Source organism: Myodes glareolus, chromosome 1, assembly GCF_982192425.1.
Source record: "Myodes glareolus chromosome 1, mMyoGla1.1, whole genome shotgun sequence".
In the NCBI taxonomy this organism is placed as follows: Eukaryota; Metazoa; Chordata; class Mammalia; order Rodentia; family Cricetidae; genus Myodes; species Myodes glareolus.
The window spans coordinates 62,454,912-62,482,007 of NC_142026.1; the positions used below are offsets into that span (position 1 = coordinate 62,454,912).

The following is a 27,096-nucleotide window of genomic DNA, read 5'->3' on the forward strand; positions in this document are numbered from 1 at the left end:
TCACTCCATGGTCCTGGGAATGTGTGGATAGGGCACGTGGGTGGAAAAGGAGAATGGGGTAGGACTGAAGATTCTGGATCAGTGGTCTATTTATAGACCAGTGCACAGCTGGGGACACAGTCCAGTGGTGGAGTGGTTGCATGTGCTAAAGGCCTAGACTCAATCCCCAATACTGTTACCAAAATAATAGCTCAGGTGAAGATCCTGTCACCAGAAGAGTCTTTCTCTGTGTGGCTCTGGATGTCGTGGAACTTGCTTTGTAGACCAGGTTGGCCTCGAATTCAGAGATCCTCCTGCCTCTGCCTCCCAAGTGATGGAATTAAAGGCACACACCATCACCAACTGGATTTTTTTAAAGTTCACTGAGACAGTCTCATGTCATCCAGGTTGGCTCCAAACTTCCTATGTAGCCAAGGATGACCTTAAACTACTGATCCTCTTGCTTCTATGTCCTAAGCACTGTGACAATGGATGTGCACCACCCCATGTGGCTCATCACAGGGTCTTTGTAAGACAGGGACGCAGGAGTCATGGGCACAGTGATATAGGGTGGAAAGATGCAACTAGTCCCAGCCACCCTCAAACAGAGGGACTGTGCCAGCCCCTATAAGCTAGAAAAGCAAGCAAGCTGGGTCTGGAGCCTCTCCAAAGGCCTGCTCCAGTGACACTGATCTGAGCCCAGACCCCGAGTGCTGGGGAACAAGTCTCAAGCTGCTGAGTCTGTGGCCCTGATTGCAGTACCAGGAGTGCAGTTGGAATGGGTGAGCCACTGACCCACTGACCAAGTACACAGAGCCCCAGAACAGGACCAGTGTGACCTGGCCAGGAAACAGCCGAGGGCAGAGAAGATCAATAACCCTTGGCTGGTTAAAGCTAGGAAAGGGCCTGGTATGTCCAAGGACCAGGTCTCGACAACCCTGACTGACTCTGGCCTTTGTCCTGCTTAAAGCCCCTTCTGGCTCCACCCCAGAAAGTCCAAACTCCTCAGCCTGGAGTTCACAGCCCTCCTGGACAGCCCCATCCAAAAGAACTTTCCCCAGAGTGTTTTGAAATTTGTGACCCTGTGACAGAGGATCTGAAGTCGACCTCCCTGCCTGCCTTTTCTCTCCCTCCCTATTCTTTTTTTTTTTTTTTTTTTTTGAGTGTGTGTGTGGGGTAAGGTCTCACAATGCACCTTATGTGCTCTAATGCTTAGCAATCCTCCTGCCTCTATCTTCATGAACAGGGCCATATTCCACTATTCCTTCATATTAAATGGCCACCTGTGGCAACCACAATGGCTGGTACCTGAGGACCCAGAGCCCTTCCCTGTAAGCAGCCATAGGCTACTCCCGCCACTGGCTTTTGCCCCCACCACCCCCTTCCCTCGGGCTTGATCCCTTAACGGCTCTGCTCCATTCCCACCTTCACCATGGAGCCTTGAAGGGGCCTCCAGGTTTTGGGTGACTTGATGAGAACAGCATTCCTCCCCCACCCCCACCCTGTGCCTCCCGAGTTGTACGGAAACCACACTGGCAATGCCACACTGGAACCTGGGAAGCCGGCACATGCTATGAGTGCCCATGCCTCCAGCTCAAGCCCAGAGGAACACCCGACATGATGGCGCAGAGCAAGCTGGGAGGCAGCGCAGAGTGGCAGAGTTCCAACTCCTGCCTCCTGGCAGCACAGAGCCATCTGGGAGAGAGCTATTTCTTAGCAGACCTCTGGTGGAAGGGCCCCACTCACCTCTTCCCAGACCCTAGGCCAGGGTCATCGGAGAGAAAGAGCACAAGCTGAACTAGACAGAACCTGAGCTGGAGCCTCCTGAGAGAACAACTGTGCCAAACAAAGTCTTTATTAAACTCATGTGTGCACACGTGTACACACGCATATAGGTGTGTACACTCAGGCCTGGGGCACCACTCCATAGAGTTGATGGGGGAGTAACTTCTGCTTTTCATTACAACTGTAGATCCACCGGGGCCGGACAAACGCCAGGGAAGGGTTGTCCATCAGGGCCTGGGGGAGAGGGGTTCACATGGGATAGAGTATCACAGGACAGAGGCAACTCGAAAGTGGGCTGGGGTTCCCCATCTCTGCCCCCAGCCCGACCCAGGGCTCACCTCCTCAAAGGTGGGGTCCCACTCCTGGGCTGTGATAACGAACTGGACACGGTCGCTCATGTAGTCCTCAAGCTCGCTGTGGGGGAGGAGGTGGGGGGGAGGGCTGTGAGCGGCCTGCCCACACTCTCGGGAGTGTCGCACTGTCCGCTAAAGCACCGCCTTTCCCTTGTCTCTCTTGCTGAGATCGGTATTAAAAGTATCTTTAAAGCCCAACTCTGCTTGAGGAGGACACCATGGCACAGTGGCCTTCAACACAGACATAGATGTTCTCCATTGCAGTGGGCACTGTCTTATCTCTGCCTTTTCTTTCTCTTTCTTTCCTGCTTTTTTTTTGGAGCCTGGCATACAGCTTGACCTCTGCCCCCTGGAGCTGCCGGTCCCTCACACAGCAGCCCCGACAAGTCACACAAGCAATGCCCACAGTGCTAACCCTCTCAGAAGGGGTGGACGAAGAGCAGTCCTCCAGGGCCACCTGTAGTAAAAGGAGTGGCGGTCCACTTCCCACCACCCGGCTCCCGGCCACCTGGCTAGCTTATACCCCGAAATAACAACACACAAATTGTATTCATTTAAACACTACCTGGCCCATTAGCTCTAGCCTCTTTTTTTAAAAAACTGTTTTATGATGTTCTTTTTTTAAATATTTATTTATTATGTACACAATATTCTGTCTGTGTGTATGTCTACAGGGTAGAAGAGGGCACCAGACCCCATTACAGATGGTTGTGAGCCACCATGTGGACGCTGGGAATTGAACTCAGGACCTTTGGAAGAGCAGGCAATGCTCTTAACCTCTGAGCCATCTCTCCAGCCCAAGCTCTAGCCTCTTATTGGATAACTCTCACATCTTGATTCAACCCATTTCTAATAATCTGTATGTCACCACGAAGTCGTGGCTTACTGGGAAAGATTTAGCATGTCTAACCTGGCAGCTAGCTCCATGGCGGCTCTCTGTCTCTGCCTCCTCTCTCCTAGCATTCTGTTCTGTCTACTCTGCCTATCTAAGCTGCTGTCCTATCAAAAGGCCAAGGCAGTCTCTTTATTTAACCAATGAAAGCAACACATAGAAAGAAGACCCTCCTACACCATTTCCCCTTTTTCTGTTTAAACAAAATGGAAGACTTTAACATAGTAAAATTACATATAACAAAACAGTTATCAAGCAAGAATTAGTTACATTATTTATATCTATTTTATCTTCTATCATAACAAAGAAAAACTATAACTATCCATTCTTTAACTCCATCAAAGACTCCAGAAAAATATAATATTACCTAAGTAAACAAGAAGTAAGCAACTTCCAAAACTCTAGAAATGACGTGAGAGTTAGCCAATAAGAGGCTAGAGCTAATGGGCCAGGCAGTGATTAAATGAATACAATTTGTGTGTTGTTATTTTGGGGTATAAGCTAGCCAGGTGGCCAGGAGGTGGGAGACGGGAAGCGGCCCGCAGCTCCCTTTACTACACCACGCGGCACAGTGGACAGGGTTCACCCCGTTGGGCACACTCACATCATCATCCTACAGCCCACATCCTCTAGTCAAGTTGCCAGCTTGCCCGTGGACCCACCACCAACCCACAACTGACCCATTGAAAGCGGTCACATATCGGATGAGCTTCCTCCTCTCGTCCCCAGGGAACTCCCCATACAGGAAGAAGTGCTTGCCCTGGAAGAAGTCTGTGGGAGAGATGAGAAAACAAAACATGAGGCCCTAAATCCCAGGCATTGACCAGGACTGCTGAGTACTTGGGAGCAGAGAGGAAGGTGGAGGTGCCTAGTCGAGGATGAGGTGCTCACAGAGTGGGAACCGAGACTAGGAAATTCTCATCTAGCCCCAAGCAAGCCAGCAGAGAGAAGCTGAGACACACAGCCACAGTGTCCTTACGGTCAGGCCACAGCCACCTCGCTGGCTTGGCCCAGGGTGGCCCAGAGGCAGCCACACTTCACTTCAGCTGTTTTTCTGGCCTCTGAGCTGATTTCCTTTCCATCTTCACGTGACTTCCCAGGTCACTCACTCACTGTCCTCATTCTAGGAGCTTTGGGGGTTCAGAGTACTTTCCCTTACAGTGACTCAACCTCCCCTTTTCTTCTCTCCTGCCCTCCTACCGCTCCTTCCTTTTTCTTTTTTTTTCCAGATTTACTTATTTACTATGTATATAGTGTTCTGCATGCCTGTATGCCAGAAGAGGGCACCAGATCTCATTATAGGTACCTGGAAAACACCATGTGGTTGCTGGGAATTGAACTCATGACCTCTGAAAGAATAGCTAGTGTTCTTAACCTTTGAGCCATCTCTCCAGCCCTACCCCCTCCCCTTCCTTTTACAAAGGTCTTAGTAGTCCAGGTTGGTCTGGGCTCCTGAGTGCTGGAATTCAGGCATATGCTACCATACCCAGTTCTCCTATTCTTGACTCCAGGAGGGTCAGATACCCTTCCACACCCTGCAGTTTTTCCTGTCTTCTGGCTCTATCTTCAAAGTTCTCTAGCTGAGTGCTAAACAGTGTGCCCAGCTCTCAGATGCCATGAGCAGCAGCACAGTCAGGAGAGCTGAGTTTGGTGGCAGGGTTGGGAGTCTTGAGTTCGCTCAGATTGGAGGGTCACCACACAGTAAGGTCACACTGGTGAGAGCAGGAAGCTTTCGGCAGCAGCAGGTGATGAGGGAGCCCCTGGAAGGGGAGCACTAAGGCAGGGAGTCAGGGAGCAGGTGGGGTAGGACACAGCAGTGACACGCAGAAGTCAGGGATCCCCAACCTGGCAGCTCTGGAATTGGCAGGTCAGCCTCGTTGTCTGTATTCTCGTCTGTGGAGCCAGCATACGGGTCCTCGCCATTCTCCCCTGGAGCTGGGGGTTGCTTCTGCTCCCTCTGCTTGGCCACCCTGGAAGGTCAAGGGTTGTGAAGGGTGAGCACTCAGGGAGCAGATACCTACACCCAAGGCTAGGCCGCACCTACCCAACCCAGCCTACCTCCTCAGCTCATCCTCCGTGTCCCCGGAATCTTCCGCCCCATTGTCCTGTCCTTCTGCCAGTAGCAACTCAGTCAACAAGCTTGTTTTCTGGAAGTCTGGTAGCAGCCTCAGGATGGCACCCGAGAACACAGCCAGGGATGGTGAACTCAACCTCAGCTGCCCTCTCCTTCAACCCATTCATCTGGATACAGCCCTTCCCCCCTCAGATCCAGAAATCTATACCCAAGTCCTTCTCCCCCAGACCCAGGAGTTCAGCCCCACCCCTCCTCCCTCAGACCCAGGGCTCCACACCCCAATCCTCCTCCCTCAGACTCAGGGTTCCAGACCCCAATCCTCCTCCCTCAGAACCAGGGCTCCAGGCCCAGCCCTCCTCCCTCAGACCCAGGCTCCAGACCCACCTCTCCTCCCCACAGAAATAGAATACTGACCTCCCCCTCACTCAAACTCTAACCTGACTGTTCCCCCTCAGTGTCACTATTGTCCTGGGGTCCTGGTGAGGGTGCTTTGGTCTCTTTTGGAGTTGGTGGTCTTTTTGGTGAGCTGGGTCCTGCTGCCTGGGTCTTGGCTTTGGCCTGGGGCCGCTGAGGAAGGAGGGCTGGGTGAGTTCAGGGGCAGTGTGAGGCTGTGGACAACCAGGAGGGGGCAGAAGCGGGAGGCCGAGGTAGCACAGCCTGGACAGCTCCCAGCAGACCTCCTGGACTGGTAGGGGCATCAGACCTTATGGGGAAGCTTGGGAGTTTCATCTTCAGCGCTCTCACTGTGAGAATCCCCCTCGTCCTCACTGCTGGAGCCAAGACCTGCCATGAGGTACCTAGGGGAGAAACCGGCCTTAGGCACTGAATAAGAAAGAACTGGGGGGGGGGGGGGCAGTAGGAATCCACTGTCCCTGCCCCCTCCCCAGCACCAGAGGGGTCCACAGCATGCCAGGCAGCTCAGCCACCCACAGACTCTTTCCCTCTTGGGGAAGATCTGTCCCATTGAGAGAGGACAGAGGAATGGGAGCCGGTCTTCCCTTGGAGACTCAGAGGAGGATGGCGAGCAGTAGGGGAGATCTCAAGTGGAACTCTGAATCTGGGGTCTTTGCACCTGTACACTCAGTCAATCCCAGAGAAAAGCGGTGTCTGCACTAACCATTCACAGACTTGCTAATTACCCGCCAACAACACCGTGTGAGGTCTCACATGGCACCTACACAGTGCTGGTTACAAACCATCTAGAGAGGATTTAGAATGTGAGAGGAGCCTGGCCTGGCGGGCTGTCTGCAATCCTACTACTCGGGAGGCTGAAGCAGGAGGACTGGAGGACTGGAAGTGCAAGGCTTGCCTGGGCTACAGAGTGAACTCAAGTTCAGCCTAGGTAACTTAGTGAGACCTCCCTCAAAATAAAACCTGAAAGGAAGACTAGGGATACAGCACAGTGGTAGAGCCCCTGCCTAGAATCCCCCAGTGAGGGGCTGGGGTGTGGCCCAGTGGTAGAGCCCCTGCCTAGAATCCCCCAGTGAGGGGCTGGGGTGCGGCCCAGTGGTAGAGTCCTTGTCTAGAATCCGCCAGTGAGGGGTTGGGGTGTGGCTTAGCATTTGCTTAGCATTTGGGAAGCCTTGGGTTCAGTTCAGGTTCAGTTCCTAGCAACACACACACACACACACACACACACACACACACACACACACGTGTGAGGCTGGAGAAATGGTTCAATGGTTAAAGTTTGTACTGCTCACAGAGGACCCAAGTTTGATTTCCAGCACTCACATTCGGTGGCTCACAACTGCCTCCAGTTTTAAGGGATCTGACACCATTGGCCTCCTCAGGTACCTGAACACACACATGCATACCCCCACACAGATATATAGTCACACACATCATTAAATAGTAATACATTTTTTTTAAGTATGTGGAAAGATATGCACTTTTTATGTAAACACTCTGCGGTTTTATATAAGCAACTTGTGTATATGCATATTTTTAAAGATTTACTTATTTCTATTTTATATGTATCAATGTTTTCCTGCATGTATGGCTGAACATCATATGTGTGCCTGGTGTCCACAATGACTAGAAGAAGTCATCGGATACTCTGAGACTAGAGTTACAGACAGTTGTGGGCACTGGAAATTGAACCCAGGTCCTCTGGGAGAACAACCAGTGCTCTTAACCACTGAACCATCTCTCCAGCCCCAACCATCTTTAGAATTTTGATCCTCAGTATTGTGTGTGTGTGTACATGCATGCATGCATGCGTGTGTGACTCTGTGTGTGTGTGTGTGTGTGCTGAAACCAGGCCTCACTCTGACACACTAGGTAACTATTACACCCTCACATTTGTTCAGGGCAATCACTGCAGCGGTGATCGATGCTGAAGCTAGATATCCCAGGGGCGTGGATACCACACGCAATGTGGAGTCCAAAGCCTCCTTCCTGCCTTGGTCCTGCTGACACAGTATGCCAGGTTGCGCCCTACTTCTGAACACACTTAAGTGACATCCTGTGACCCAAGTCTCGTCCCAGTCCTCAGCCCTTGGATCCGACCGCTCTTCTCCAGCTCAAAAGTCTCCCTTTCTCCTGCTGTAGGTAGTCCAGTGGTCTTCCACTTCCCACAGCATCCTCAGGGGGATGGAAATGGCTGCCTGTCCCTGCTTTTCTGCGGCCTTCCTGAGCTCCCCGAGCTGGGTCCTAACAGTTCTGACACTGGAGTGAGAGACGGTTAGCGGTTAGTGCAGGGCTCAACGTCCAGATCCTCCTTTCAGTGATAGCTCTGCCTGGCACCCAGTGGAGGCTTCATGACCAGTTCTGAACAGCAGCAACCTGCAGTGTCCTTTCCCTTCTATAGAATACAGTTGTCACAGAATCTGTGACCCACCATCTGCCGGCCCTACACCTCTCACTGAAACCAGTTCATGCTGGTGGAGATCATCTGAGCTTGCCTAGCCGGCCCCAGGTTCTGCATCGCCCAGCTCTGGGCTGAGAGTAGGTGTGTGAGCTGCCTGGTTGGGGGCATAGTGAGGCCTTACCTGCGGGAGGGCAGCCGGCGCCGCATCCGGTAGCAGTCCAGCACCCACTCTTTCCGCACAATACGGCCTCCGAGGCCCAGGACCTGACTGTACTTGGGAGTGTTGGCAAAGGCACAGCTGGGGAGTGCAATATAGGGATATCAGACGTAATCGGACCAACAAATGGGGCAGGTGAGAAAGAAATGGGGCTAAGGGAGGGAGGCAAGAAAGCAGAGAAAGTCAGGCAGCCTCCAGAGAACTAAGGAGACAAAGACAGACACAGAAGAAAGCAGGGAGGGACAGAGTGAAAGCAAGAGGGTGTGCTGGGAAACACAGGGAATGGGGTGGGTGGCACGGAGGGACAGAGGCCTACATGAGATGTGTGCTGTCCGGAGTCCAGTCTGGCCGATACTTGGCCCCCAGCTCCAGGGCTTTGTCCCGCAGCTCTGAGCGGAAGGGGTTTTGGAAGCCACTGAGCACCACCACCACACCCTGGAGAATCTTTCCCAGCTCCTGGGGGCCAGCTCGGGCTACCCTGGGCTCAGAGCCTTCTCCCTGGGGCTTTCCTGGGACCGCCTTCTGTGCTGGGGCAGAGGCTGGGGCTCCAGCTGGGGAGCGACTAGGAACAGGCACTGTGGAGTCAAAGAAGAGAAGTTCAGTGGTATCCCTGGGGCTATGCACCCAGCACCAGCTCCCCACTACCCTTCTTAGATGGCGGAGTCAAGACCCCCAGCCCTTTCCTTATGACACACACAAGCCTGTGTCTCTGCAGACTTAAGGAAGCCATATTGCTTACGTTTGGGTCTCTTGAGGGCAGGTGGCCCTGCTGAAGGTTTGCTGGGAGGCTTTCTGTCTTCTGGGTTCAAGTCTAGTTTCCTCTTCCCTTTGGGAGACTCCTGAGGTTGAGGAGACAGGGATGGGCTGAGGCTTTTAGCTTTTCTCATTCCCCATACCCCAGTGTCTGATGACCTCACCTTCGATGAGCTACCCAAAGCCTTGGAGACCGGAGAGGCCGGGGAGCCTGCGTTCGAGGCCTGTAGTGTAGCTGCTGCATAGCTGGGTCCCGCTGGGTCGCTAGCAGAGGCTACAGAGGGAGACAGTGAACCGAAGATAAGAAGGCAGGGCCAAAGACACTTCAGCACCTCTCACCAGGTATCCTGTCACTCCCACACCCAGAGGGGACCCAGGGTCTAGACCTTCCTCCTCAGACTCAGCAGGCCAGGCTCCAGCCTTCCTCCCTAGACAGCATCACCCCAGACCCAGGAATCTAGCCACGCCCCTCAGCATTTAGGCTTCCTTTTGTTAAGACAAGTCAGGTACCATTCAGTCTATGCTGAACTCAAACTTTCTTCCTACCCAAGAAGGACCTCCTGCCTCATCTCCTCCCCTGTGCTGAAGCCAGGGCTCCATGCTAAGTGAGCACTCTGTCAGCTCGAGCCCCACGCACCTGAAGACATCTTGTTGATGCGACCGAAGAAGAGAGCCCCTGGTTTTAGGGAATTGGCACTGTCATCCTCCTCTTTCACACGGAACTGGCCGAGCTTGGTCACTGTCACCTTCTAAGATCCCGCAAGGTCAGTGCTGCGGGAAAGCTGCTGGCAGGCAGGGGTGGAGAGGCAGGGAGCAGGCTCTGGGGGTAACAGGTGCTGCTTACCTGGGATGGAGCCTCCACCTCCTCTTTGTCTGGAGGGCTGTGAAACCTCACAAAACTCAGGCCATAGGGTGAGTCCTGGAATGGGAAGATTCTGGGTAGGACAGAGCTAGGCTCTCATGTCCCTTCAAGGAAGGAAGCCCTTGCTAGTTCAGCTGTAGCAGGTGCCCAGGGAGGTGACTGTGATGATAACATTAAACCTCACTGAGCCCTAACTGTAGACAAGATCAGGGCTCAGCCCTCGGCCTGCAGTGCCTCTTTCACCTTCACTGTAAATGGAAGTCAGGTTGTGGGCAGCGAGTCCACTTCCGCATGCTCTATCTCTGTCTGGAGCCACTTCTGGGATGCAGAACTGCTCAGGGCTCTTGGCTCCTCTGTTGTCTGGATGCAGAACTAGAAGGTAGGCACCTGAGTTCCGGGCTCCAGTGTGATGGTGACAGAGATTAAACACTAATGGGCCTCCATTCACCTTCTAACACTCCCTCCAGAGAACTAAGGTGCTTGTCACTGGAGGACCTCAAACCTCTGGGAACAGAGATCACAATCTGACAGGGGCAGCAGCTGTCCACTACTCCCAGCTCTCCAGACTCAAGATGGGCTCCTCGGGCACCCCCTTCCCTGGACCGTTTCTCTGCTTCTGCACTAAGGTACCTTGCTGTATGGCTGGCTGCACACAATTTTAACACGATCCCAGCGCTTCTCTGCTGCAGCCCGGACTAACTTGTCAGGTCCAAAGAAACGAACGCGGTTGGGGTTTGAGCCACTTCGACTCTCAGAAGGGGACATGAAAGAGGAGGTGACCAGAAGGACCTAGGTAGGAGACAACATCATGAGTGAGGAACAGAGCTAGATGACAATACGGAGGACCACATGCCCTAAGGAATCCCAGCAGAAGAGTCTCAGTGAAAGGCACAGGATTCAAACGCTCTCTGGAAAATGCATGGCTGAGCCAGCTCAAAGGCCGGGAGAATTACAGGATGCCAAAAATAAGAGACCCAAATCCCAAGATGGAGAGAGCAGCGCCAATTATTAAGTGATGTTTCCCTGCCCACAACACAGGCAGGGGTGGCCCTGTGCAGTCAGCTTGGGTGGCAAACATCTCTGAAGACCAGCTGTGCCTTACTAGGCTCTGCCAAGAGGGGGAGCTAGAGAGGCTGCAAGCTGCAGGTGATGGGCATTCTACTCCCTATCCTTAAGCCACACCAGATGAACCCAGCTTGCAGCATCCTATGCTAACCCCTCTCTCGGTGACACACCTGCTCTTTAGGATGTGTTTCAGCCCCATGGCCCCTCTACACTGTGACAGACGTGTCCATCCTTCCAACCTGCCTTCTATTCCTCACTCCAGGGGTGACTGCCTGCCTTTTCTTCATCAGACCCCAATCTTACAGTAACAGTAGGTAACTACATTCTTACATTAAATTCTGTCCACAAAAATAATGGGCATGGCCTCTGGCTCCAGGTCATGGCAGGGCTACCACAGAGGCAAGAACATGGGCATCCCCATCTGAACTACTTCATGAAGCCTTGTTTTGAAAAATAAACAAGCCAAGTTGGGCGATGGTGGTACACCCCTTTAATCCTAGTACTTAGGAGGCAGAGGCAGGGGGAATCTTTGAGTTTGAGACCAGCCTGGTCTACAGAGTGAGTTCCAGAAGAGCCAAAGCTACACAGAGCAACCCGGTCCCAAAAAACAAACAAACATAGATTTCAAGGAAATACATGCAGCTACAGATTTATTGATGAAGGAACAAATGACAATCAAAATTGGTCAACTAGGTCTGAACAAAGAGAGAGCTATGTGCCCAACACAATGGACTAAATCCAGATTTTAGTCCAAGCAAGCCCACCTTTCTGCCAATGGCTGGACCATGATACAGCTCTGACCAATCAGACAAAACACAAAGGTTGCTCAAGGGTTCTGGGAAAGACTTTTCTTCTTAAAGAGAGGTGACAGCCAGGTGGTTGTGTGTGTGGGGGGGGGGGGGGGACGCAGCCCTGTAATTCTAGTACAGGAGGCTGAGGTAAGAAGCTCACAAGATCAAGAAGGTCTGAGCTACACAGTGAGGGGAAACGGGGAGGGTGTGGCTCAGCTGGTGTTTGCCTCAGACAGGCAGCTGGAGTGAAATCACTTGTACAACAGAAAACTGGATGTGGTCCTAACACTTGGAATCTGAGGTGGAGGCAGGAGGTTCAGAGGGCAAGGTCACCCTTAAACATAGCTAAGTTCAAAGTCAGCGAAGGAGCGGGTTGGGGAGCCAGGAGTGGGACATACCCCTCTAAACCTGGCACCGGCACTTGGGGTGTTGGCAGCATGTCAGTGTTCAAGGCCAGGCTTAGTAGCACAATAAGTTTGGGACAAACCTGGGCTACAAAAGACCTTTATTCAAAAAAATCACGGGGAGGGACAGAGGACGCAGGGAGCGGGAAGAGGGAAGAGGCATGGGGGGGGCAATCCAGGGGATGAGAGTCACGGTATTTCTTCCATGCCATTTCCTGTACCAGCTACTGCCAAAGCTACTAATGCTTGATGGAATGACAGTCACTTCTGACCACTGAGCCAAACACAAAAGAAAGCTATCAATCAAGGCCCCTCCACACACCCAACTGTCAGATAGAAGCTGGGTCTGCCTAAAGTTGGCCTTTCTTCCTAAGGAGAGAACCCATTTGCTTCCTGATCCTGTAAGCAATGTTCAGCTGGTTCTTTGGTTGGTTGTTTGTTTTGTTTTGAATTTCATTTCTTTTCTGACATACTGTAAAATTTAAAATTAAAAATAATTTACTGACATAAAAGAGACTATAACAATACGCCTCTTGGTGCGCAGCTCTGATTAGGGAAAGGAAACAAGGAAGACAGATAATCAGAGTACTCACTGGCCTCCACTCCATCTGTGGGCCAGATTCTGAACTAAACTGGAGGGCTGGATTTCTCACAAAGTGAGGGGATGAGGAAGGGAAATGCAACTGGCAGTAAGAACCGCTACTAACACTCAGTGGCAAGGACCCTCAAACTTCTCTTTCTATTAGCTGGAAAGGGAGATCACTCTGGTTGTCACACTGCCTTTAGGTTTCCAAAGGTAACCTTCTACTCTCTGGTCTGGGCCACCTCCAACTCTGATGAACCTCTTCTGTACAATTTCTTCTACTGGGGATGAAGGCTAAGCCTTCACACACACTGGGCAAGTGCTCTCCACCACTGAACCATGCCCCCAGCAGCTCACTGGGGGATTCTAGGCAGGAGAGCTACCACTGAGACTACATCCCTAGTCCAAGGGTTATTTCCAACCCTGTACTCTATGGCTATGAGAGGCAGATGACAAAGGAACTACAGGCACAAGCACACAGAAACGGCAGTGTCGCCGGGACACTCTTGGCTCCCACTGAAGACATCTAAGCAAGCACTCCACCACAGATCTATAGTTTCAACGCCATCCCCATTTTTCTTTTGTTTTTAATTTTGAAACTTTTGGCCACGTTGCTCAGGCTGTCCTCAAATACTCTACATAGTAGCCCAAGCTGGCCTTGAAGTTGTAAACATCATCCCTCATCCTCCAGAGTAGCTGGTATTACCACCAAGCCTAGCTCTCTGCACAATCTGGATGGAGGAGGAAAAAGCATGTCAACTTTGCAGGAAATGGTGCTGCGGCTGTGTGCTCTGGACTTGACCTGGAGGAGGAAGCAACCTTGACTGACTATCCTCATCTCCCTGTTTTCTCTTTTCTCTGCTCTTCCAGCTGTCTCTAGTTCCTATGTGGAAACCAAGCATTTTAAGCCTCTGAGCTTCGATTCCGTTGTGACTAGCATTTATCAACCTAAGATTTGAGTACAAGTTCAATTCAAAATTTTGTATTACTATTGTTTTCTCCAGACCCTGAGAAAACAAAGGCCTGCGCTGGCCACACCACCTTCTAGAGGGGCAACACTGAATAAACACTCACACACAAGATGGAACAGTTTAACTAAAAAAAATGCACCATATTCTATTTTTGCTATTATGAAGTAAATTCTGATCTATGTTTTGCAAAGAGAAGCAGTAATTTTTAAGGATTTATTTTACTTGTAATATGGGTGTGTGGCTGTAGGAGCCTATGGACCCTACAAGTGTGGCAGCACCTGGAGCTGGGGCTACAGATGGCTGTGAGCTGCCTGACACTGGTGCTGAGAACTAGCTCAGGTGCTCTGCAAGGGGAAGAGCAGTACTCTCTCTTAACCACTGACCCGGCTCTTTAGCTTCGCAAAGAACTGTTTTGTACTAATACCAAAATCTACTGACTTACCATATCATTTTGAGAATAAAAAATGGCTTTGGTGCAGGCACCATCATTCTGCAAAATGGATCTTGCAGAGCAGAAAACACAACCTTATTCTTGGCAAATAGGGCGTGACTCAGTGGTAGACTGTTTGTTTAACATGTGGAGGACCCTGCATTCCCATACACACACCAGTGGGCATGTGGCACATGCCTGCAATTCCGTCACTCAGTCGGATGGGGCAGGAGGATCAGGGGTTCAATGCCAGGCTCAGCTGCATAGTGAATACAAAACCAGTCTGGGCTACATGAGACCCTATCTTTAAAAAAAAGGAGGGGAGTCTCTATTTGTAGCAGGCACAACTCTTGTGGGGTATTCTGATCACATTCTGATGCCTCCAAGGCTGCTAATAAAAATCTGCTTTGAATTAGAGGGTGGAGCTGACCAAAGTTAACCATAGTAGTTTTGGAGGATTGAGGACCGACAGAGACAGGAACTAGTAGGGTAGGGCTAAGAGAGGGTCTCGGCTACTTTTGGATGAAGAAACAAGAGAGAGAGAGGAGGTCACTGTTGCTTCTGCGCTATGTCTCTGATCATTTAGGTTCTTACCCGGATATCTGACTCCCAAGTTTATATTGTTAAAGAATAATTAGAAAAACACATCACGCAACTGTCTATGTAGTCTGTGCAGTAAAGACCAAGGCTGGTATGATTGGAACTCTGAAGTCCCAGAACCCTCCCACCATACACACACACACACACACACACACACACACACACACACTAATTTTCACAGAAAGAAAACATCTTGTAGAAACTGGCTTAGACTTAGACTTGTCAGTTCTACCAAGGCAAGTTTAATTTTTACCCGCTATCATTTCACTGGTAAACCAGTAAGCTAATACTCTGAGCTATACTGAATTCCACCAGTAAAAACAGGACCTGTGAGGCTTGGTGGACTGGACCTTACAGTCCCAGCTGAGAGAGGCTGAGACAGGGGAACTGCCCGGGCAAAAGGAGAGACCCATCTCAAACAAGTAAAAAGTTAAAGTATCAATCACAAAGAACCATATTTTGTCTCAACTAGACAGGCTACCAGTGGTGATGGACATTGTGGAACCACAGTTCCCAGGCCACCTATGAGAGACTCGGCAACCTGACGAAAGCAGCTTCATGCTCAGGTTGCAACTAGAATTTACAACCAGAGAGCCTCTTGCTGCTATTCAACCTGGCAGCCCAGTCCTTCCCTGACAATCAGCCCCACATCCTGTGCCTACTACCCCCTCAGCACCTGGGACCCTCCAGAAGGTAGACCCTTGGGTAAGCATGGGGGACAGTGATGGAGATATGGGGATGTCAGCGTCTCCCAACCCTGCTTACCTCATAGTCCTGTTCACCAGCTGTGGTCCCTCCAGCCGAGCTGCCCACCAGCACCTCTACAAAGGCTGAGCCGTCGTTCCCAATGTCTATGCTGTGTATCTGCTCCTCCTTCTCCAACTGTGGGGCAGAGAAAGGCCACTGTAAGTTCCACCCTGGCCTGCTTTGGAACAGGGGACAGAAAGAGATGATATCCACCTGGGCTGCCATGTGCCTGGAATGTCACCTATGTGTCAGTGGGGACCAGAACTGAGCAATGTCATTATGTCCCTGATAGGCAGGCTGGGACAGGACATGGAGCAGAATTCACTGAATTAATGCTCACAGCCCATACCCACCATACACTTGCTTCACCAACGCATCTCCATACCCCCACCTCGACCACTGCCTGTCATGGAGCTCTCCTCGGTGGCAATAGCCAAAGGTATAGCTGGGTTGTCATACAAAGGACACATAGAGGTTCCTGAGCAAACTGATGCATGCCAGGGGCTCCTTGGGTTCTGCTTGTCACCAAGTCCTACCCTGGAATTCTAGCTATGTGCCCTTGCTTCCTCATCTATAAACTGAGGGCTCATCAAGTCAAGGATCTGCCCTATAACTAAGTCTCTGGAGGTCACAGCATACAGTAGGCACCCAACAGCTGTCAGCCAGGCATTGCTTTAATACTGGTAACTCCTGTGACCTTACCTTCACTGGAAAAGCTCTGGAGGGCTTGGTGTCGGACTTAGGTCCAGCATTTAGGAGGTGATGGCAGGAGAATCAGTTTTTTTTGTTTGTTTTTGGAGGTTCTTGTTGATGGTTTTTTTGTTTTGTTTCGTTTTTTGAGACAGGGTTTCTCTGTGTAATCCTGCTGTCCTAGAACTCCCTCTGTAGACCAAGTTGGCCTTGAACTCAGAGATCACCTGCCTCTGTCTCCTGGGGTAAAAGGTGTGCACCACCTTTGCCCAGCAGATGGCTCTTTAAAGTGCAGAAAAGTCTGTCGAGACTGGAGCCATTTTTCTAAGACAGCCTGAAGGCTACCATCCAGGTCAAACATGAGGCTGTAGTTTTTCTTTTTTTAAAAGTTTATTTTATCATATGCGCATGAGCAATTTGCCTGGATGTAGTCTCTGTCCATGTGCTTTCTCTAGTCCCTGCAGAGGCCTGAAATGGGTGTCAGATCCTCCAGAACTGGAGCTAGATAGCTGGGAGCTGCCATTTGGGTGCTGATAATCAAACCCTGGCTCTCTAAAAGAACAAGTGCCAATGGCACCCGCCTGTAGCCTTTAACCCCAGCACTGGGCACTCAGGAGGCAGAGACAGGACTCTCTGAGTTCAAGGCCAACCTAGACTACAGAGCAAGTTTCAGGGCAGTCAGGGTTGTTACACAGAAAAACCCTGTCTTACAAAACAAAACAAACAACAACAACAACAAAAAAAAGGGCAACAAGAGTACTTGTTACTATGAACCAACTCGCTGGCCTGTTTCCATTTTCTGAAATATGGTCACTGTAGTCCATGCTACACAAACCCAAAAGCTGAGACAACAAGCATGGACTACAACAGCTCCATTTTCACACGCTAATTTTTAGTTTTCTTTCAGTGTGTGTGTGTTGGGGGTGGGGATGGGGGACACGACAGACAGGGTCTCATTCTGTGGCCCAAGCACACCTTGGACTTGTGGGGATGCCCCTGGCTCCACTTCCCAGGTGCTGGATTGCAGGTAGGAGCCATTCTGCCTGGCCTGTTTTCCTTTGACTGGAGCGGTTTTGTCAGGTGCTGACCTAGAAAAGCCCCAAGCTTTCTACTGAATCTATTATTTAAGAGCAGGAGCATTACTGGATACTCATTATTCACTGACAGAAAGCTGTTTATGAAGACTCTCACCAAAGGACCTGAGGCTTCAGCCTGAGGGCTGCAGACACAGAAAGGTGTGTGGGTGTAGGCAGTCAGGATCAGCATTTCCGCTGTCCAGTCTGGGCTCTTTTATAGGTCCTAGCACTAAAAGTTATGACAGCCCTCAAAGGTGCCTAGTCCTGGGCTTCAGACGTAATCCAGTTGGTGGAGCATTTGTCTAGCATGCAGGAACCCTGAGTTCGAGCCCCAGTAACACATAAACAGACATGGTGGAGCATGTCTGTAATTTCAGCACTCTGCATGTTGAGTCGCTGAAATGAGAAAACCACATTTTCTCACTCCTACCCAACCTCAGGCGAATACTGAGGTCAGCCTGACCGTCAGGTATGCACAGCGCTCTACAGAGACCAGCACTCATGGGCCATCGCTCTGCATGGTGACACAGCTGTGCCGTAATCTTATTAAAGCAGATGTCCTGTCACGTTTGCTAGCAGCCATCACAGCCATGTTAACAGATGGCTTTACCTTTACAACGCCCTGCTCACTCAGCTCGGGGCCTCTTAGACACGTGATCACGGGAGTGCATGCTCCCAGCCGGAACTCTGGGGCTCAGTAAAAACTTCAAACTTATAAAGAGTTCATCCTGCTCTCCTTCCCTCAGGTGAGAACTTCCCGAAGAGGATCGGAGTTCAAGGTCAGGGCTGCAGAGATAGCTCAATCACCAGAGCTCCTCAAACCCACAGGAAGTTCATAACCTCACATAACCCTAGGTCCCCAAGGACCTGATGCCTCTGCAGGCACCTGCACTAAAATGCACCTAACCCTCAGACCATACTTAAAAATAAAGTCCATCTTTTTCAACTGCCTATCTACTGCCACCTGACACTGACCACCTTTGCCGTTCTAAACCAGGCACTGTTTCTGAGAGGGAGTGTCCTCAGTTGAAAAGGGGAAGTCATGGTGATATCCCTCCCATAGAAAGCTAAGATGCCCCAAAACAAAACCAAGGCCAGCTGGGCCTGTAAGCGCAGCTACTTGGGAGGTGAATCCAGATAGTTCGAGGCCTGCCTGGGCCACAGAGTGCGTTCAAGAGCAGATGGGGTAACTTAGCAAGGCCATGTTTCAAAGAGAGCGGGGCTGGGATGTAGGTCAATGGCAGAGTGTTTGTCTAGCCTACAGGGCCCTGGGCCCAGTACCCAGCACCACATAAAACAACAAAGCAAAACTGAGTGCTCACGTCATTAACAGTGGAAACAATGCAAAACCTACTCTTCCACCAGGGCTGCCAATGCAGATGCTGCAATTGCTTCCTCTTCACAGGCGAGCAGCCTCGGGTAGGAAGTGGCTGTGCCACAGCTGTGCAGGCAAAGCCCAGAGAAAGACAGCCAGCTGTCACCCACAGCGCTGTTCCTGGGCCCACAGCACTGCACGCAGAGAGAATGGAGGTCAGCATAGAACCTTCTAGACACTGAGTCCAGCTGACTTCCTGTATGCTCAACCATTCTTCTCCAGTTAAATGACCCATCTCGTATCCAAGAAGGCTGAGGCCTCCAGCTCAGGGCCTTCGCACCAGCCACCCCAGAACCAGAAACTCTCCACATCTTGCCATTGCCCATGCCTTCTTTCTGAGCAAGAGTCAGACGTCAGAGCTTCAGATCAAACAAAGTGGCACCATCACCTCCCATAAGGGTTGCTCTATTCCCAAGTCTGCTTCATCTCTCTCCACAACTACCACTTGGACTCCGGGCTTTTTTATTGTTGCCTCCCCTGCCCCCATGCTGTGGATGTCCGGGGGTCTTGCAAGCACTACAGAGTTCTACCACTTGGGGCTTATATACTTTTTTTTTTTAAACACTGGGTCTCATGTATTCCATAGAGGCCTCAAGCTTCCTATGTAGCCAGCAATGTCCTTGAATGTTTTGATCCTGACTCCCTCTCTTCTGGGTTAATACAGTGCTAGGGATCAAACTCAGTACACGTCCAAGTAGGCTGCACAAATGGCCCCAACCTCATAGCCTATATTTGCATTGTACTTTTCTAATTTTCCTACGTAGACATGATGCATGACGCCAATGAGATGGGCCACAGAAAGTGGGCAAAGCTGAGACAGCTGGTGCAAAAGCTGCCCTGTGTGCAGTAGTTAAAAAGAAAGAGACGGGGACTGGGAAAAGGTATGGTGGGGAACATGCTGGCCTAGCATACAGGAGGCAGTACAGCAGGATGAGGTAGGACAGCCACAAGCTTCAGGCCAGCCTGAGGTAGAGAGTGAGACCCTGTCTCAAATTAAGACTAGGACCAAATATCAGGATAGTGGTACACACCCATAATCTCAGCAGTCTGGAGGCAAGAGGATCACAAGTCAAGGCCAGCCTGAGCTGCCCACAGTGAATGCCTTTCTCAAAAAGTGAAGAGCTGAGGGAATGGCTCAGCAGTAAAGAGCAAGACCCTGGGCTGGAGAGATGGCTCAGAGGTTAAGAGCATTGCCAGCTCTTCCAAAGGTCCTGAGTTCAATTCCCGGCAACCACATGGTGGCTCACAACCATCTGTAATGGGGTCTGGTGCCCTCTTCTGGCCTGCGGACATACATACAGACAGAATATTTGTATACATAATTAATAATAAAAAAAAAAAGAGCAAGACTCTGTCTCCAAACAAAACAAGGGGCTCTGGAAAGACGTCTCAGTGACTAAGAGCAAAGGCAGCTCTTCCAGAGGGCCTGAGTTGGTGGCTCACAACCAGATAATAGGATCCAACGTCCTCTTCTGGTGTGCAATTGTACATGCAGAAAAGCACCCACATACATTAATACGTAAATCTTAAGAAATAAAAGAATAAAAAAGTTTTAAATATGGAAAAAACACAGCAACTGCAGTAGCTCATGACTTAACTCCCAGCACTTGTAATGCAAAGGCTCAGAGTTGGAGGTCAGCCTGGGCTATACAACGAGACCCTGTCTCAAACAACAATTAACAAAACAAAGTAAGCATGATGTGTTCCAGCATGCCACTGACACTCAGGTGATACTCCAGTGTTCCAACTGGACCTGTCCCAGTACCCCCTCCAGGACAGGCGGGGTCGGCAAAGAGACTGAACTCCCTGGCTGGAAGCAGGTGACCAGCTGGGCACAGAGTAGCCACGGCTGACAAAAGAGGTGTGTGGAGCTGACACAAGGCGAGGGCTGAACTCTATGTAGCAATACCAATGTTGTGTAACAGTGCTCAGAGAACACCCAGGGAAGTAGGAGAGCACACAAGGGTCTACTGTCTTCTCCCTTGTCCCTGCAAAGGAACTAAAGCCAGTGCTGGAAGAACTCAGAGTTACCCACGAACTGGCAAGTGCTAAGTGCAATCGGATTTTTCCCAGAGGTCTCTGACGTGATGGAATCTAACCACTTGTTTATCCCCTCTCATTTATTCTCAACAGGGAACAAGGAGCCTGTGCATACCTAAGTTGGATCCTTTCTTCTACAGAGGCCCTGGTGGCTCCCATCTCAAACAGCCCTTTTCTGGCCTTGACTGTAGTGAGGCTCCTACCCTCCCCCATCAGCTCTGGTCCTATTCTGCTCACTGGCCTCCTTGGCCTATCTTTCATGTGCCAGATGGACGCAGCCTGCTGACATGTGGATGCACAGCCTCCTCTGCTCAAAGTTCCCAGACTCCAGGCTACAGAAAGGGCTCAGTGAGCAAAGATGCTGGTCTGACAACCCACACAGCGCAAGGAAAGAAGTGGCTCCTGCAAGGTGTCCTCTGCCCTCTACAAATGTACACGTGTGTGCGCACACACACACACATATTAAATAAATGTAGTTTTAAAAAGAAAGATTCACACCTTTAATCCCAGGACTCTGGAGGCAGAGGTGGATTCTATGAGTTTGAGGCTAGCCTGGTCTACATGACAAGTATCAGGACACTCTGTAGAGTGACTCTATCTCTTTACAGAGTCACTGTAGAGAGATTCTACAAAAAAAAATATTATTTTTTTGCTTTGTTGAGCCACCAGTGGTTAGCCAGGCAGTGGTGAAGCACACCTTTAATCCCAGCACTCAAGAGGCAGATGCAAGCATATCTCTGTAGTTCAAGGCTAGCCTGGTCTACAGAGCAAGTTCTAGGACAGCCAGGGGATACAGAGAAACCCTGTCACAGGAAAAAAAAGTTACCACTGGGGTTGGAGATGGCTTAGTGGTTAACAGCATTTACTGCTCTTGCAGAGGATTGGGGCTTGGTTCCCAGCACTCACATAGCTTATAACCACCATCCCTAACTCTGCTTCCAGGGGATCCAATGCCTTCTTCTTCTTCGTCAGCATTTCTCTGTAGCTTTGGAGCCTGTCCCGTAACTAGTTCTTGTAGATCAGGTTGGCCTTGAACTCATAGAGATCCACCTGCCTCTGCCTCCTGAGTGCCTAAAGGCCTGTGCCACCAACGCCTGGCCTGACCTTGAACTTCTGACCCTCCCAAGTACTGTGTTGACAGGCATGCAGCACTGTGTCCAATTTATGGGGTGACAGGGTCCAGACTCAGGGCCTGGAGTGTAATAGGCAAGCTCTCCCCCAGCCCTTCACACCCAGGCCAGTACACAAGGAAGGCTCTCCAGCCCAGCGACACGCCAAGGCTCCAGGTGTGAACACCTTCATCACATGCTGCCCACTGCCGTACAGACCCAATACTGCAGTGTCGACTACAGAAAGTTCCTAACACACTTGTAGAATAAGTGAATGAGTGAACAAATGATGCTACACTTGATCTCAGCCGAAAGCTGAGAAGTGATGAATGAGCCACTCCAAGCATCAACGTCTACACCTCTGTCTCGGGTCCCAATAGGACTTCTAGTTGCTGCCCAAATTTTCTTTTACATTTAATTATTATGTACATGGGTATTTTGCCTGCATGTATGTCTGTGCACCATGTGCTTCAGAGGCCAGAAAGGGCATCTGATCCCTTGGAATTGTACAAAGGTTGTGGGTGCTGGGAGTCACACCCAGGTCCTCTGAAGGAGCACCTCTCCAGCTGGACACTCATTTCTTCAAAGCACGCGTGCCGTGTGATGTGGAGGTCAGAGGACAACCTTTGTCAGTCAGTTCTCTCCCCACCAAGTGGGGTCCACTGAGCCAACAAGGGAGCCTCTTAGAGCTCCCAGTCACACCCCAAAGAAAACACATGCTCTTCCCAAGCTGCTTCCACTCTGGATTCTGTCTCAGTCTTTTCCAAACAGCCCTGCACTTTACCTGACTCCCTAGCTCTCCTTCCTGTGTCTTCTGCCTCCAGTCTTTCAGTTCCCACCAAGCACTCTTACAGAACTGAACATCATTTCCTGGAGAGGGGAGTGAGGGGGATGTCACCTGATCGTAAGCAGCCCGAGGAATCACTATCCCATAATGAAACCGCCCTTTATATCAACTCCTACATGTTGACAGACACCTCTGCAGACATTATGTCACCAGGCTTTACAGCCACCCCAGCCTTGGGTGTCTTTATTCTCAATGGGTACATTTGGAGAGATGAAAGACATTTGCCTGAGGTTGGAGTGAGTAAGAGGGAGAGCTAGGATTTGAATCCAGATCCCCAAACTAAATAGTAAGCAACCTGGTTCTCACACAGTTTAAAGGACAGCCTCTCGGTTGCATAATTTTAGCCAGGCCTCAGTTTCTTTATCTGTAAAATGGGGATAATGACAGTCTGTAGGTCATGGGGCTTTATGAGGACGGAATGAATCGAGCCATGTGAGGTGTGTAGGCTGCTGACTGGCAAGTTATAATGGTGCATGACATTAGTTCTCATTACCAGTCTCTGGTTAGGGATTTAAGAGATGCTTAAATCTAACACTGGCCAGAAAATGTCACGGATCTACGTTTGTTTGTTTAAACTTCTCTATAATCCTCAAAAGGCTTCGTGGTAAGTCAGAACTACTAAGCAAAGGCCACAAATACATTCAGTGTTAGTGACAGTCTGGTAAGCCTGTGCCCACCAAAGTCCTTCACCTAGTATCCCTCGACTCAGTAGGGAGGAATGTGGCCAAGGAATGTGTGTGAGCTGGGCACAAGGGCTGTGGTGATGGCTGGGGGGTTGGCTCAGCAGTGCACACAGAAACAACACAGACCGACAGAACTGTCAGAAGCACTGACACTCAAGAGTGGGCTGCCTTAGCTGTCGTCCATGACACTCGGGTAAGACACACGGCCACCACACAAGTGGCAATGGGCAGGTGCTTAGGAGCATCTAATTCTCTTCTCCCAACAATTTTTTAGAGATTATTTTTATCAGTCAGGCGGCAGGGCGCACACCTTTAATCCCAGCATTCAGAAGGCCGAGGCAGACAGATCTCTGTGAGTTAGAGGCCAGTGAGGTCTACAGAATGAGTTCCAGGACAGTCAGGGCTGTTACACAGAGAAAGCCTGTCTTGAAAATCAAAATCAAAAAAAATTATTTTTACCATTTTTAATATGTGTATGGAAAGAAGGTGTGTCCCCAGAGGCCAGCGGCATCAGGTCCTCTGGAGCTGGATTTACAGGCTGTCCTGAGTCACCAGTGGGTGCTAAGAACTGAACTCGGTCCTCAGGCGAGCAGTTTGTGCTCTCAGCCACCGAGTCAGCTCTCTAGTGCCTTCCTCACATTTCTTCTTCCTTTCAAAAACTTTTTTTTTTTTGTGGTCATTTGAGACAGGGTTTCTCTGTGCAGTCCTGGTGCTGTTCTGGAATTCACTCTGTAGACCAGGTGGCCTTGAACTCAGAGACTGGCCTGCCTCTGTCTCCGGCGTATTAAGATTAAAGACATGAGCCACCACGCCCAGTTTTAGAAGCAGACTCTTAGGCCAAACAAACATTACTAGTCTTGATCCCAGTACTTGAGAAGCAGTGGAGAGGGGAGTGCTGGGAGCTGGAGGCCAAGCTGCGCTGCACACTGAGCCCATCTTTAAAAAAGTCACACATGCTCCACACCCTCCCCAAGTAAACCTGCAGAGCTGCGGTTTGGTTCCAATGAGAACATTATAAAACACACTCAAAGACCAGGTGTGGGGATCTGCTTGGGGGCTGGGGACATCATGAGTTTCAGGCTAGGGGAGAGACTGGTGGCCAGAGTTCGATTCAGAGAACCAGAACCCACACATTAGGAGGAGAAAAACAACTCCCACAAATTGTCCTCTGACCTCCACATGCATGATGCCATGGGACTTGTGTGCTCATATACATGCACACAAACGAAACTGAGATATAAATTTAAAATAAAAGACCAGTCAGAAAGAATAAATTTAGTTGGTCAGTGGTGATGCATGCCTTTTATCCCAGCACTCAAGAGGCAGAGAGAGTTGGATCTCTGTGAGTTGGAGTCCAGTCTGGTCTACAGAGCAAGGTCCAAGATAGCCAAAAGCTGTCTCAAAGAACCAAAAAAAAAAAAAAAAAAAGAAAAAGAAAAGAAATCAAAAAAACTTTTAAAAATAAAAACAGTCGGAAACATGTTAGCCAGGCTTGACCTGTACTAGGCCTTCAATTCAAACCTCAGTACTTTGTGTGTATATGTATGAATGTATGTACGTGTGTGTATGTGTGCTGTAAGTTAAATGAAAGAATGGCGAACAGACAGATGCTAATCATGATGGTATCTACCTGAAATTCCTCCATCCCAGATGGACAGAGAAGAATCAGGAGTTCAAGACATAAGCTCCAATTTAGGAAAATGAAAGAAAGAAAGCCAGGTGGTTGTGGCTCACACCTTAATCCCAGCACTCAGGAGGCAGAGGCAGGCAGATCTCTGAATTTGAGGCCAGCTTGGTCTATTGAGTGAGTTCCAGGACAGCCTGAACTCTGTAGAGAGACCCTGTTTCAAAAACAAAACAAAACAAAAACTGAACAGTCAAACCAAAAAGCTGGCTTGCTTCATTCACTTATTAATTTCATGGTACTAGGGATGGAATCAAGAGTCTCACGTGTTCCAGGCAAGCCCTGTACAGCTGAGCTGCATTCCTAATCCTTTCGTTAGTAGTCCCTGTGATGCTAACTACTTTTTATTTTTGAGGCAGATTCGAAGTTGTCCAGGTTGACCTTGAAACTAGTGATCCTCCTGTCTCAACTTCCCAAGCAACTGGGATCCCAGGCTTGAGTCATCAGCTCCTTCAACTTTGCCCTCATTTGTAATGAAACTGATTTATTAGACACCCTTCATGGTCCTGCCAGCACAAGAAACATAGTATAGACCAACACTGTCCCAGCTGAGGAAATTGAGGCCCTGAGGGAGAATCAACCTACTCAGGAGCACCCACTGACTCCTGGTCATCTCTGGGCTTGGACTCTTCTTCCTCTGCCAAGGAGACACTAATGGGATTTTAACTTGTCCACTTTCCAGGCAAGTTAGTTGAGCAAGCACTTTCTCTATCATGGAAGAGAAAACGACTCAACCTACAGCCAGCTGGCTGGGGAATGAGACCCGGGGACACACAGCCCTGGGAGGAGGAGGTGGGAAAGGGCAGCATCACCTGCAGGACCACAGAGATGGTCTTCTCGCCTGCCTTGGCTGCACGCCACTTCCGGTACGTGTCGGCCTTGAGAAGGTTTTCTGCACAATGGGTCTGCAGACAAGAGTAGAAACGTGGAGATTCGTTAAATAAGGCTTATTTGGAAAAATAAAATAATTTGCTGGGCGGTGGGGGCGGACACCTTTAGCCCCATTCGGGAGGCAGAGGCAGGAGGATCTCTGTGAGTTCAAAGCCAGCCTGGTCTACAGAGCCAGTTACGTGACAGCCAGGGCTACACAGAGAAACCCTGCCTGAAAAAAAACACAAAAACAAAAAGAAAAAAAGAGAAAGAGAAAAAAATAATGAAAGTAAAATAATTTTCGAAAAGCTAGCCGACTCTCCACACTTAACTTCCTGCCAGTCCCCCACCACCACTGACACATCTTGCCCGAGTTTTCCTCAGTTTCCCCCGCTAGAAGTTGCCCAGAACCCCGTTTTTCCTTACTTCTCCGGGACTTCCACAGTGCCCCCAAACTTGCCCCTGCCTGCCCATCTCCACCGGATGCACGTCCAGCCTCCACCCCGCAGCCCCCTCGGAATGCCACCAAGTTCCCCTCCGCACTTGCCAAATCCTCAAGCCTCCCTCAGAAAAGCCCCCTGTCTTCCCGCCGCTCCCACGTCAGCCTCTCACCGTGTCCTGGCTGCTGCAGGACACGACGTGGCGGAGGCTGATCTCCGGCATATCCACAACAGTGGACGTGCTACCGATCACAGAACGAAGAAGGGTTCCTTCCAGTAGGGGGGCCCCGGGAGAAGGTTGAGGGGCGAGCGCACCCAGCACGGGACTCAGTGCGCAAGCGCGCGAGGCTCGGGCCTTTCAAACCGCGGCGCGCCGCGGCGCGCGTCGACACTGCGCATGCGCGGATAGATTTCGCCAGAGCGAGGCGCCGGGTCCCGGTAGCAACAAGCTTTTCCTCCGGCCCCTCCTCTCTCTGATCCCACCACTCTCAGACCTCGCTTCTCGATGACGTAGGGACTCGGCTTTCTGGGAGCCTAGCAACAGGAGCGGCCTCAGTGATTGGGTCTTACGTGAAACTTGCTCCGCATTGGACCATGCGGTTACCAACCAAACCGAAGCCTTAGAAACGCCGGGGCTTGCTGAGAGTTTCCCAGAGGCTGCATCCTGCTTGCTATATGATCCCCTCCACCTGTTGTGGACACGCTGTGTTCCCCTTCTCGCTCAAAACACAGACAGACAGACAGACAGACAGACGCGTGCGCGCGCACACACAGTCGCGCGCACCGAGACAGACAGACAGATGATAAGACGGAGATCTCAGACCTTTCTTAGCCCTTGGCCTGAGACCAAAAGAAAGGAAAAAAGATCTTAAATAAAGCACAAAACATGTTCCCAACACACACGCGCGCGCGCCTACACACACACACACACACACACACAGAGAGAGAGAGAGAGAGAGAGAGA

The 27,096-nt window shown here is 50.4% G+C and overlaps 1 protein-coding gene across 5 annotated transcripts; it reads right to left on the reverse strand.

The window, feature by feature from the left end:
* Window positions 1-1,804: 1,804 nt before the first annotated feature.
* Window positions 1,805-26,492, reverse strand: Xrcc1 (X-ray repair cross complementing 1). 5 transcript variants are annotated; one of them, XM_087908032.1, is made up of 17 exons: window positions 26,305-26,492; window positions 25,635-25,727; window positions 15,337-15,453; window positions 10,358-10,516; window positions 9,710-9,784; window positions 9,503-9,611; window positions 9,030-9,139; window positions 8,852-8,951; window positions 8,429-8,687; window positions 8,077-8,193; window positions 5,787-5,880; window positions 5,521-5,650; window positions 5,068-5,122; window positions 4,855-4,979; window positions 3,690-3,780; window positions 2,103-2,178; window positions 1,805-1,998 (listed from the first exon to the last, which is right to left on the reverse strand). In XM_087908032.1, exons 1-17 carry the CDS (start codon window positions 26,353-26,355, stop codon window positions 1,885-1,887), a joined length of 1,875 nt encoding a protein of 624 aa, XP_087764158.1. In that variant the 5' UTR covers window positions 26,356-26,492; the 3' UTR covers window positions 1,805-1,884. The 5 variants fall into 5 exon arrangements, with proteins under 5 accessions (XP_087764158.1, XP_087764156.1, XP_087764151.1 ...); XM_087908030.1 differs by having other exon boundaries at window positions 5,068-5,164; XM_087908025.1 differs by having other exon boundaries at window positions 5,068-5,164; window positions 9,503-9,614; window positions 26,305-26,491.
* Between the last annotated feature and the right edge of the window lie 604 nt (window positions 26,493-27,096).